The 13,711-nt window shown below is 36.7% G+C and overlaps 1 protein-coding gene across 3 annotated transcripts in view; it reads left to right on the top strand.

The window, feature by feature from the left end:
- Positions 1 to 13,711, top strand: part of PLOD2 (procollagen-lysine,2-oxoglutarate 5-dioxygenase 2) — a 55,025-nt gene that overhangs the window by 24,254 nt on the left and 17,060 nt on the right. For all 3 annotated transcript variants that reach the window (XM_040613647.1, XM_040613648.1, XM_040613649.1), the window contains 7 exons: positions 538 to 701; positions 1,927 to 2,039; positions 4,056 to 4,119; positions 4,903 to 5,000; positions 7,484 to 7,585; positions 11,800 to 11,925; positions 13,477 to 13,598. In XM_040613647.1, coding sequence (XP_040469581.1) covers positions 538 to 701; positions 1,927 to 2,039; positions 4,056 to 4,119; positions 4,903 to 5,000; positions 7,484 to 7,585; positions 11,800 to 11,925; positions 13,477 to 13,598 — 789 coding nt within the window. The remainder of the gene's footprint in view (positions 1 to 537; positions 702 to 1,926; positions 2,040 to 4,055; positions 4,120 to 4,902; positions 5,001 to 7,483; positions 7,586 to 11,799; positions 11,926 to 13,476; positions 13,599 to 13,711) is intronic.

Raw genomic sequence — 13,711 nt, 5'->3', positions numbered from 1 at the left:
AATTAGACTTTATTGAGAAATATCTAAGTACATTCTTGATAAGACTATTCAGAAGGAAGTCAATGCTGTTGTGTTTTAGAGCAAGAACATCTAGAGTTTCCCAGTGAGTTGCCTAAATCACCTTTCAGTCCTAGTCTATTTCATCTGCTGTTTTGACTTTTTGTTGTTTTTTTCTTAAACACATAAACAGTTTTCTAAAGGGGAAAGTACTTTTTTTTTAACTTAAGATACATGAAATGTAAAATCAATTTCAGGTAGACAAAATCTGGAGGAAAAAATGCCTAAAATGTGGAAGGTTTTAAAAAAAAGTAAGTAGAAGGGGAAACTGTACTAGATAAATAGGATTGACTGAAATTTTTTTCTAGAAAGGTATAGGACTTTTACATGGTGGAAAAACATGATTTAATGAGTCCTTTTTCAGAATAAAAGGGCTGTCTGTATGATTTTTAAGACTTGAATAGTCCAACCACTTGTTGTTTTGAACACAGAAGCATTAGAATTAAACTAATCTAGTGGGTATCTTTTCTTTATTCTCAGCTATGATGTTATCTTTGCGGGAGGTCCTGAAGAACTGGTAAAGAAATTTCAGGCAACTAATCATAAAGTGGTGTTTGCAGCAGATGGACTAATTTGGCCGGACAAAAGGCTAGCTGACAAGTACCCTGTTGTCCGGAGTGGAAAACGATTCCTGAACTCAGGAGGTAAGTGTGATTCTGGGACACATTTAAACTCTTGAACTTGACCATGACTCACTTCTGTTATCTGTTTTATGTATTGGTATGTGGAACTGTTCCTGGATTCCCCAAGTATAAAATCAAGAACTGGATTTGCTGTTCACTACCTCCCCTCTCCCTCCCCAATTGAATAGCTCCTCTTTTGTGCTCAGGAATAGTTTTCTTGCCAACCAATATTATTTAAGTTTGAAATAACTTGTAAAAAGCAGGTAAATTAAGTAACAGCCTAGCAAGCAACTGTGCCTTGCAATGAAATGCTGTCCAGGGATGACCCAGTTGCCACCAATGGTTTCTGGAGCAGATTCAACCTAGGGTATGACCCCAATCAAAGCAGTTACGTGCTATTTATAGGCACAGTTTAGCTGGGTCACAGAATTTCCTGACTTGGCTACTCTGTTCTTGGGGATCTCTGCATACAGTGTAGGTGTACAGGTAGCTCTGCCTGGCCCATGAGCATGGCTTGGGCAGTTCATTCCAAGAGAAGTGCCAGTTAATTCTGTTAATCTGTGACATGTTAATTCTGGAATCCTCCTTTAAATGCCAGCTTTGGTGGTAATTTTGCAGTTGGTTAATACGTGCTCTGACACTGATACTACTGTTTAACTGCTACAGAGCACAGTATGTCACTTCTAGGTACATGGTCTGGGTGATATGCAGATCTGGGAGTATCCTCATTCCTTTTCCTCACTTCTTTACCTTGCCTGTCTGCCCTATCTTTTTTCTTTTTTTTTTTGTGTGTTTGGTTGTGTTTTTTTTTTTTTTTTTGTTTTGGCTTAAACATATATTGGTTTTGAGTTGAATTTTTTTTGTAGTTCTGGCAATAATAGATTCGGGCTTCTCTGCCAGCAAGAAGTGATTGATGAAAATGAAACTTTTTCCACAGATGGGCTTCTTGGGAACAGTAGTAGTCTAATCTCATGCACTGGAGGTCTCAGGACCATCCTGAAAAGATCTGTTTCGTATTTTTTCCCCCTTAATATAGCATTACTATAAAAATAACTCTTCAACTCTGAACTCTTGAAAACAGAACTGGTACGTATCACAGGAAGAAAGCTGGATTTTGAGCCAAGTTGTATGAATTTCATACTTTTCATTTGGCACCAAACAGTCAGAATGAAGTCCCTGACTGGTGGACAACATTGGCAGGGTAGTGCTTTTTATGGAAATAACTTAAGTGTTTGTTATATTGCAGGATTTATTGGTTATGCTCCATATATAAATCGTATTGTGCAGCAATGGAATCTGCAGGATAATGATGATGACCAGCTGTTTTACACAAAAATCTATGTTGACCCATTGGCAAGGGTAGGTAGCGACTGGCTTTCTCATTTCTTTCTGCTTGAAATAACATGCTGCTCCTTATAAAACATCAGGAGATAAAAATAAAAGGAATGCTGTCTTTTTATTCCTGAGTGCCATGTTGACAGTTACGTTTGTTCTCCAGAGGTTCCTACTGTCGGAGTGATGAACAGGCTTCCAAAGGGTCATGACTTGATATATTATTTCAGGCTGTCTGCAGATCCAGGCAGGTTGTACTTCGTTGTTAGAAATAACAGCTCTGAGGTATATGGTTGGACGCATTCATTTCAATGAAGGTCGCATGTACCTGGCAGTTTGATGGCTGGAGAATGTGGCATTTTTCCAGGGTGTCACTGAACTACTTGCTGATCCAGTGTTTTATATTTTGGCCCTCTGCCATCTCAGATACTTCCCGCAGCTGCCTCTGACTCTTCAGCTTTTTGTGCAGATGCATTCAATAAAGCTGCAATGTAAATTTTAGGTGAAGACTCTCTGTGCCCTAGCTTAACAAAGTTCTCTGCTGTGTAGCAGCATTAGAGTGTGATAGATGTCAGAGGCATGGCCCTGGTGCTGGAAGAAAAGAGCTAAGGAAAGTTTACAATGTATTGGTGCAAAAAGAATTTGATATTGCAGAATTTTGAGGTTGATTTTGAGCATTTGTATGCTTAAGGAAGAAATTAAGTTTCTGAAATACATATATGCTTTCCCTTAAGTTATGCCTGAAACATCAAGCATGTTTAGATACAGGTACAGATATAGAATATTTCAGTTGGAAAGAACCTACAGTGATCATCTAGTCAACTGCCTGACTAATATGGGGCTGACCAAAAGTTAAAGCATGTTATTAATGGCATTGTCCAAATGCCTCTTTTTTGGTGGGCATTTGATGGGCATGGGGCATCGGCCACCTCTTTAGGAAGCCTGTTCAAGTGTTTGACTGCTCTCTTGGCAAAGAAATGCTTCCTAGTGCCCAGTCTAAACCTCCCCTGGCACAGCTTTGAACCATTCCCACATGTTCTGACACTGGATCCCAAGGAAGAGAGATGAGCATCTCCTCCTCTACTTCCCCTCAGAGAGCTGTAGAGAGCAATGAAGTTGACTCTCAGCCTCCTTCTCTCCAAACTAGATAAACCCAAAGTCCTTAGCTGCTCCTCACAGGACATTCCTTCCAGCGCTTAATGTTTGAATTGATTTTATATAAGTCAGATGCTACATATGCAATTGAAAAGACAGAGTGTAGGGACATTAAAGCTGACTCTGCACCAAAGTCAGTAGTAATATAATTAGCTGTCTAAACAGATTGTCTTCTAGGCAAAAAATGTGTACCTCTGCACAGTGTGCTGCTGCACTGTGATTCAAAATACCTCCATGGTGCTTAACTTGGAATACTGTACCATACATTGGCACTAATTCTCTGTATGGTACTGTCTAATGCTGTAGAATATGTAACAAAACACTCTGGTTTGGTCATCCAAAATTATCTGCAGAAGGGTTTTTAAGCGTGGTTTAGAGGTTATATGCTTTGATCAACGTGTTGAAACTTGATAACATGGTACCTTAAATAAGGATCTAGGCAGGATTAGTAAATACAGTATTAGGAACATGTTTTAAAACCACTGGTGTTTTATATTCTGACATGATACTTAAATTTGGCTTTTGCATTTTTGAGACTGTGAAACACCGTATGTTTTGTTGCTTGGCCAAGACTTCTTGATTTTTATTTTTTTTTAAGATAAGACACAGATTTTATTTGGCTTACACTGCCAAACCGTAGTCTCTTTGGAGAGTTATGACCTTTATCCTTCAAGTTTATATAAAGTCTTTACACATATAAAACTGATTGCTATACAGGTGCATAACTCAGGAATATAAAATAATTAGCAATATAAAATTAAGGATTATATCTAACAGCCTGATAGGTAGCTTTGCTTGATACTTGCTGCCACTGCAGTATAACTGCAATGTTGCTCTAAAAACATTGGCTTTTAGAATGCCTCAACATCTTTGGTACTTTTATTTCAGGAACGCATTAACATCACTTTGGACCACAAATGTACAATTTTCCAGACTCTAAATGGAGCTGTTGGTAAGTGTATGATTTGCACAATATGTGTTCTATTAACTGTTATTAACGCTTTCTTTGCTTAACCATGAATAGCATTCCCTAAACATATACTTTTTTAAAAGAAGTATTTGGATGTAAACCTGATTGTCAGATTAGTTACAAGTCTTTCGGGTTTAATATTGATTTTTCCCATTTATAAAATATTTGATTTCAAATAGACAAAAATAAGCTTCAATAAATGAAGCTAGCAATAAACACAAAGTTAAGAACCATTTTTCTATCTGCCTTTCACAAACCTAATTACAGGAGTAAGGTTGTAATTAAAATGGCTTTTTAGATGTTCTTAAGCAAATAGCTATACGTAATGAAATGGAATGTGGAATAATGTAGAATTTCCTTTATTGAAATGTCATGAATTTAAATTGAGAAATGGCATCTGTGCAAACTGCCTTTCTTACCTTTAACCTCCAATTATGGAGCAATAATAGTCAGATCGTATCTGAAATAACTATGACTTTTATATAAATAACATTTGCACAAAATTAGTTTTATGTTTAAAGCAGATATTGTTCAAATACTGAAGGCACCTGATGGCAAACTCTGAATTTTGATGTAACCTTATTTAGCATAAAGGGCTTAGGATTCAAGATCTAGTTGAAAAGATGGACAAAAGCTTCCAATTAAGTAACATGGACAACAATAGCAACAGCAAGGTATATTGTATCAGCAAGATCTTAAAGAGCTCTGAAATTTTAACTGTTATTTATAAACTGTTATTACTGTGCAATCTTTGTTGAATTGCAGATGAAGTGCTTTTGAAATTTGAAGAAGGAAAAGTAAGAGCAAGGAATTCAGTATACGACACGTTACCAGTCACTATTCATGGAAATGGTCCAACTAAAGTGAGTGATAGTTCGGTTTTATTTTTTTTGCAGAGATGGCAATTTTAATAGAGGCAAAAACAATGGTGGAAGAGTCTGAAACAGTCATAGCATACCACCACTGCTCATTTTCAATTAATGTTAATAAGAATTACAGGGATAACCCCCCCATTCTAATAGCACTCATGTTTTTCTGCTGTCACTGTAACTTGATATCGCTGCTGAAACAACTCATTCTGCTCCTAAATTCACTGTAGCATGGGTTATTAGAAGCAAGTAAGCTTATGTTAATTTGTTCACTATCACAAAACAGTTATTGAAGTTAGTGAAGAATGTCTATCTGGTTATTAAATGGTAATCAGAAGAATAGGTTTTCAGGGTGAGAGAAAAGAGTGACAGTGTAGGGTACAAAACAATAACACATGTGATTCTACCACAGACCTTGGTGTGTGTTTGTATACACATATATAAGGAAAATAAGCAAAAAAAAAAAGTATGTGTGTAAGTGTGTGTGTATATATATGAACATGCATGGTTGGCTTCTGTTGTCGCATCTTCAGTGTCGCTGCTCACTGCCTGCAATATACCAATGGCTCATGAGCTCTGGGTTCGTGGTAGAGCACTGTCTGTCCTGTGAAATAGCTGTTTTGGCAGATTCTGTCCATGTATAAGGATTCAGTGGTCCAGCAGGCCTGGCACAGTTTCTCTGGGAGAAATGGCTACATCTGGTCATTTTTCTGTTATATGGCAAAGAACTGTAAAGGTGTACCACTTCTTGCAGCTTCTGTTGGCTAAGGATGGGGCATGGCCACTTTCTAAATTCTTCTGAATACATTTTCCTTAGTGTAGCTCCTTATTTTCAGAAAAATGCCTCCCCGGAGAATCAAAGTTTGAAACTCATTAATATCCCAATGACTGCTGCTGCTTAGTTTTTGTTCTGTATTTCATCTTTAGAATTAGTGAATATAATGATACCACTATCTGTTTGGTGTGTAACTGCTCAGCAGTGGTGAAATACGTGACCAATTTCTTCCATGTTACTAGTTATTTTTCCCTCAGTTAAATCCTCAAGTTGTCTATCATACTGGCTTTGCTGACACTTTGCCAATGAAAAGAAAGGTACTGTGTTTTACAGTTGGGCAAGCAGTTGAGGTTGGAGCTCCTTGTACTAATCCACGAGTTACGCTACATTAAACAAAAATCAATCTCTGCATGTAATGATGTAGTTTTAAAAACAGAGGAAACTCTTGCTAAATATCACTTTGTCAATGTGATTAGATTCTTCTGTTTTAAACATGGAATAGAATTAAGAGGACAGTAGCATAGCAGGATTGGAAAAAGTATTTACTAACTAGTGAAAAAACTAGCATGAAAGTAATCCCAGAATTAACTCCAAATAGTAAAAGTTCTTTGTTCATGAGAATCTTCAGGTTTGTATTTAATATTTAATCTCTTCAATTTGCAGATTAGTAAGTAGCGTTGGTCAGAGACACTTTGAAATGGATACCAAATTATACTGACATGTACTTTTTTGTGTCCCTCAAGTGCAATGGCTTTTCGTGAAATATTAATTTTTGTAGACTTTATGGTACATCTCTGAAATTAAAGTCAAGCATTTCTATTTAAAATCTGTCTAGAATGATTTTCAATATGCATAAACAAACACCCAGAATATCATAAAATCAAGACTGAGTATTGCACTGGAGTGTGTTTCCTATGCAAAATAATATTCTAGCCTTCCAGTTTTTTGAGGGCAGTAAAGCAGGAATGAATAGCGGACTTTCCCTGGCGTAAGAGATCCCTTTACCATTGCAAATGGCAGTAGAGAAGAGTGAAGTTCTGTGCAAACTTCCTGTGGAATCCAGGTGGACAGGGCAACCCAGGCAGCCCATCAAAAAGTATATGTTTTGCTCAGTACCAATTAAAAATGTGTTAAGAAGCTAGATGCTGCTTTAAAAAGTATCCCCCTGGCTGGCTTCTGAATCTTGCCATGACTTGTCAAAAATACATCATCTGGGCGTTTGTCTTCTACATTTTCTGTGTGTGTTTTATATATTCACTCCTTCTGTTTTGTGTAAATTGTTGATGATTCTCAGACTTGGAAAAAGAATTAAACTATAATCTTTTCTTTTGGCTTGAAATCATGCCTAGTAGCTTTTGAGAGCTGAATGTCCTGTTGTCTGTGTCTTGAAAGTCATACAAGCATTTAGTTGGTGGTAGTTATATTTGCAACAAATTTTTGGCTTAGCTGAAGCAATAATTGTAGATGCTAGGAGAATATAATCTCTGTTTTGTAAATAAAAAGAATAAAAAGCTTTTACCCAGATATTTTTGTATGCTGGGGTGTTTGCTTTTTTTTTTTTTAAATCTTACATTAAAAAAAGGACAGTCAATAGCCTGTAGGTATTAGAGATTCAATGAGAAAGCCTGAATTCTATTTAAAAACTACAAAACGCTATTTGCAAGCACCTTTCACTAATCTGAATTGTTTGTTTATTTACCAGATTCACTTGAACTATTTGGGAAACTATATTCCTAATGCTTGGACACGGGAAACTGGTTGCAGTATTTGTGATTTAGACTTACTAGACTTGTCAACAGTAACGGTAAGAATACTTTTCACTAGAGCAAAATTATTTTGAATGCAGTTGGTAGGTTTATAGTGATTTCTGAGACAGTGGCTTTTGTATGCAATATTACATTTTGTAGACACGTCAGGACATTTTTTTTCTGGTATATGAAACTGCAAAGATGGAATTTTAATTTACTGGAAATATCAGTACTTTCAGAAATGTTTGTAGTCACGCATTTTAATATAGGTTTCCCCCATATTACTGAAGATGATTCTATCTCCAAAAGCCCTCTAGATCCTTACCTCTATTCACTGAGGGTGAATTAATGATTTTTGAATCATGCAAGATGCAAGCGAATAATGAAAATTTGGGGGGATGTAGAAAAGCTCTTTAGATATTTCAGATTTTTAACTGCAGGCCTACAAAAAACTTGATATGCACCAATTTAACAATTTGTTATGAGTAGAGGTTAACTGTAACACGATTAGTTACTGTTTTCTGAGAGATACTGAGAAACAGTTAAAACTACCTTGTAGAGCATGATACAGATACCTGTATTGTATATGTAAATGTGTTTCTGTAGAATAAATCTCATATAATTGAGATTTGGATATCAGTTCGGTCTTCAGAATTCTTGTAGGACAAACATACACGTACACATGACTCTGTGTGTATCCAGTATTTGGGCTCCAAGCATGACGTCTTTAGTGTCTTTATGAATGTTTCAGCTTGCACTCAGTAAATTTTAGGCAAAGTAAATACTAAGATCTACCATGCTGAAATGTAAGGCTTGTACTTAAAGAACATTCTGATTATTGTTAATAGGCTGTTTCCAGCAGCTGTTTCATTTCTGTTCTGTATTGAAGATTGGCATTAGAACAGGTCTTAGAAGGTCATGTTAAAGATAACAATCCACTACTACTCTCATGCTATCTTTGCAATGAAAGAATAAAGTGAAAAATTTTCTGGATAATAAGTAGCTTATGGACTGGAATATAATCTAAAAAAGTTATTGCTGGAATTGTAATAACTTTCAGATTATTTTACATCTTTTATTTATTTTAATTTTGCTTTGAAGTTAGAACACTTGAATGATTGTTCTACTGAAATAGTGTTTGAAGTCCCAAGATACAGTTTACCTGAGGAAAAGCTGTTGTCTAAGTTTTTCCTAATGGTGGTGTTAATTATAATGTAGTTGGGAAGCAGTTAAATCTTAAAGCCAGTAATAGGGAGTAACTTGCAATGATTTACTGGATAGCTTCCTATAGCTTATGTACATCTACTTGGAATGTGTCTTCCTTACTGTAATTCATTCTTTGGACTTCATACCTCATTCACTCTGCCAGCAGAAATAACGAGACTTTTCCTTGGCCTCTGTAGAATGTTTACTTCAGGCATTTCTAAGCACAAGCAATATTTCATTTTCTGAACGCGCTTTCTGTTCAGGCCTGGCTGGTTGCTACTTAACAAGAAATCTTCGGTGAAAAGAAGAATACCAGCTCTGTGCCTCTAGTAGTTCTTCTCATATTGTTTTATTTAACTTTATGCATTGATACACTCATCTTCTGAGGATTTTGCTTGTTCTCATAAGCAGAGGATAAGCTTTGTTGATACCAGCTATGTTTTGGGCTTTGAGTTCTTTTAGGTGAATTCTGACATGAATGGGTCCTTGACTTGATGAGCTTAGGTGTTGCAAATTCAATGTTCTGGGCTGGGCTTACCCACAGATCTTGCTTTTAGCAGTACAAAATGGATAAACTCCACTGTAGAACCAGGAGCTGAAATAATATACTGCTTTCCATCATGGACATGGGGATATCTATCCTTCTGTGGAGGTCAGGGGTAGGTGCATGCAAGGCAGAGATGGGTGGAAGCATTGCCATAGGGTATGTAGGTTGGTCCGTGATGGATGAGCAGAAGAGCCCAAGGCATTAGCAAGGTCAGTGTGAGTAGGTGCTGGGAGCATGACCTGTGAAAAGCTGAGCTTCAGGGTTACCTGTGAAGGAGCTGAGAGCCATGTATGCAGAGTGTTTTGCTTTTAGTCCTTGTTGTCTTCACAGAAGCAGGACCTCCTGTGTGATCACAGCTGAAGTGTGGAAGCACTCAGTAATTTCATTCTTCTGCTAATGTCAGCAGCATGTGCCACCCCCAAATTAGCTACCTGCCTGAGACAAAGTAGGGTAATGAAAAATAAGTTGAAGAACACACCCTGACTCAATAAGTGTAAATTTTTGCCACTTCTTAAGGGTTTTTTTGCTTAAACCTAAATTAAACTGGAAAACAGATTTAGTCTCTTAAATGAGAGCTACTTCCTAAATCCTGAAGCTTGTTACTGGTGTGGAGACTTCCTGGTGCAGGTGGAAAGAATGACCTCGCTCATCTTTTGGCTTCACTGGTGACTCTTGTGCAAGAGTTCCTGGACTTAGTGTGATTTTACTGGGACATTATCCTGTATTTCTTTCAAAAATTGTCATATGCTCAACTACTGCTTGTGAGAAAGTAAACTTTAAAAGGCAAATGTATGACCTTAGTGAAACTGAGAAAATTACATCCTGGTACTGACTGGATATTTCCAAAGTGTTTTTGCTGAGGCACAACTGGGAAGAACCAAAATTTCTGACTTGATATACTCAAAATGCTGGTTATTAAAATTGTCCATTGTGACCTAGATTCAGATTATGCAGTGACAACTCCTTATAGTATGGTGAGCCAGGATCTAGATTGAGCTCTCTGCTTTGAAGAGATGTGGTGGGAGATGCATCAGAAATGGGAGACGCAGCAGAGCGTTCTGCTTTGAGGAGATACAGTTAGCAGGAATTTTTACTCTTGGTTCTTTAAACACTTATTTTTACCTCAGTCATCCTACACAGATCTTAGTGTAGAGCCAAGCAGTTCACACTTGAGTGTGCTGCAGGGCTGCAGGAGTGTCAGTAATTCCTTTTTGTCCCTATAACCCTTGCAGGTCCAGCTTGAACCTGCTTCTCTTTATCCTGGAGAGTAAGGGGAAAATGGCTCAGAATTAGAGAAACAGTCAAAATAGGTTAATGCAGCAGTTCTAGTATTGGTAGCACATGTGCTGGTGCAGCTTGGTAAGCCTGATGGCACACACCGTTTTCCTCATTGCTTGCGATCAGCAGCACCAATTACCATGACACCAGCCTTAGTGGAGTGGTTGCCAGAGAATCACAGCTGCATTTTTCAAGACATGTCAGTGTACTTGTCTTCATCAGTTTTCAAGTTATTAGGATGTCTGCATGAGTATGTATTAGGTTTGCAGATGAAATTGTGAATAGGAGGTAGTCAGGGTAAACACTGGTGCCTAATGTTTCCAATCTGGTGCATTTGCCAGTATGTTTCTGGATTTCTGATGTAGACAGTGATGCAGTAAAATCTCAACATGCACTAATGGTTTATCCAGACACTTTAAGGGGGTGTTGGCTTGCTTAAGGAAAGCTAAATTGCAGCCTTTTATGCTAGTGTAAGGTTTCTCTCCAAGCCTTGTAGTGGGTTAGACGTTTATACTAATTGTTTTGGAGGTGGATTTTTTTTTTTGTTTAATAGTCTTATGTCTGTGTAGAAGTAGAGGCCTTTGAAGATTAAATTTCTGTCTTGCATAGTGTAATAATATATATTAGGAATACACAGAAGTGCTGTCTAGTTTTTTTTAGTAGTCATGGTCTCCCTATCAAGCCTATACAAACCAGGAATTAATACCACTGTACAGAAAGATGTGAATTCACATTAAAACATAAATGCTTTATGTGAAAACACATAAAAATAAAAAATAATCAGATAAGTAAAATGTTTTGTGGTATTTATTCTTTAACTACTTCTAAAAAACCTAGTCTTCCTTACATTTTCTTGCAAATGTAACATATGTACATTACTTGCAAAAAAATGAAATTACAGTGTAGTTCTAGGTGTATTTTCTTAAATATTTTTTCAACATTTTAATAATACTTTTTTTAAAGTAAGAATTTTAAAAAAACATAATATGTTATTTTCTACTTCCTGTTTCTGCTACTGGAATTTGAAGAGTTTTCTAGCAGTATTAAATCCATTATCTTTGCTTATTTAATCAAGTGAGTGTAAATAAAAAGGGGTCATAGCAGTTCTGAGCTAGTTGGTTTTGATTGTTTGAAGACTGTGTAATCTTACTACAACATGATGTCAGTTGCTTTCTAGTATAATTAATCTTAGAAAGGAGGCAAGTCTTATTGGTTGTGTCAAAATATCATTTTTTTTAGGAATATCCAAGAGTAAAAATTGGTGTTTTCATTGAACAACCCACTCCTTTCCTACCTAAATTTTTAGACAGACTGTTGACTCTGGACTACCCAAAGGAGGCACTCAGTATCTTCATTCATAATAATGTAAGTATGATGTTACTATAGTGCAAAGCTTCAGTTTTGGAAATTATGCTATGAATGAAAGTGTGTGAGAGAATATATGGATTCTATATATGTACATAGTTAACTGCATAGGAAGAGATAATCTTTCAGAATTCAGTATGCAGAAGTGGAAAAAATACACAAATGCAATGAAATAGCGTCAGTGCTTACTGAAGTCTTGAAAGAAGCTGCTTAGATTCTTTCTTTCACTAATAAAAAAATTGTATTTTAAAGTGTGGGCTTCTGGGGGAAGTACTGATAACAAAGTAGAGTAAGAATAGAATAGTTTCAGTTTGAAGGGACCTACAATGACAATCTAGGCCAACTGCCTCGCCACTTCAGGACTGACCAAAAGTTAGAGCATGTTATTAATAAACTACTATCCAATAGTTGACACTGGATTTGCTTTTCTTTCCATTGATACCCCACTGCGTTTATGTTTCTCTTGGTTCTCTTGCTCGGTGCCATGGGAAAGACATGTATATCAAAGTATATTTTGAATGGCACTACAGATGAATTGCTTTCTTGAATATTTTTGAATGCTTTTTGCTAATTACCTAATGATCTGGTGTCACTGATACTTCACCAGTGACTTCAGTATTGCTGTTTTCTTGAGTGAGGTGGCAGATGTGTGTAAGTCTTTGGGGGGGGGGGGGGGGGGGGGGGAAACACAAAAAAAACCCCAAAACCAAAAAAAAAAACCCCACAAAACCCAGAAAAACCCAGCTGGGCTGGAAGAGAAACAGGAAGGAAAATATAATCTTGCCCTTTTTCACTTGGCGTGCAATACTGTTGATATTGTAGCACAAAAAGTCTGAATAGAAGTGGAGTTTATCTTTAAAGTTTTCAGTGTGTTTTATTAAGGGGATGTTAAATGGGATATGCACATAGGAATCGTAGGCTATGCTAGGTTCTTTTGCTTCAACCAGAAGTCATATGGTATTTGAAATGAACATAAACTGAATAGCTTTTTTTTTTTTGTCATAAAGGGGGGAAAAGCCTACCCAATACTTATTCTAATATTGGCCATAATATATAAAAGCTGTGAATGAGAACACTGGGTTGGAAGCATTGCTTGCAGCTGAGGTCTTTAAATTACAGGTAGGGTACTTAGAAATTAGACACAATCACTGTGACCATGTTTTAAAGAAACAATGACTGCTGTGACTGTCCATCTGGGTACAGGTGGCAGCTCCCTTTCTAAAGCCATTCTGGAACAGCATAAAAAACTTGTGTGCCACTGAGGTTGTAGGATGGTTTTGAAGATCATAAAATATTGCATAAACATTCTGTGAACCTTGCATCACTGGTCTGGAAGTACAGATTTGGTTTATATTGCTGATGTGTTGGATTCTTTTGCTGAAATTTTGAACAGACAAGCTTAATTTTAATGACAGTTGTACTGGAATATTCTTAAAATGCTGTTTGCCATCTGTATGTTTAGGATAGAATACAATGTGTTCTTGGACTCTGTGTGTATGATTTCACAACAACTTTTACTTCTCACTAAAAACAATGTTAACATGATTACAGGAGGTTTACCATGAAAAGCACATCAAGAAATTCTGGGAAAAAGCCAAGAACATTATCAGAAGTATAAAAATTGTTGGACCTGAAGAAAATCTTAGTCAAGCAGAAGCCCGGAACATGGGAATGTAAATTCTAATTTATAAATCTGTTATAATGATGCATACACTAACATTTTTTCACCTTTTATGTATAGTATTTTGCATCTTAAATGCTAACAATTTTACATCGTAAGATACAA

This window comes from Falco naumanni, chromosome 13, assembly GCF_017639655.2.
Source record: "Falco naumanni isolate bFalNau1 chromosome 13, bFalNau1.pat, whole genome shotgun sequence".
In the NCBI taxonomy this organism is placed as follows: domain Eukaryota; kingdom Metazoa; phylum Chordata; class Aves; order Falconiformes; family Falconidae; genus Falco; species Falco naumanni.
The sequence above is the reverse complement of the archived record's forward strand: the minus strand, read 5'-3'. Positions and strand labels throughout refer to the sequence as shown.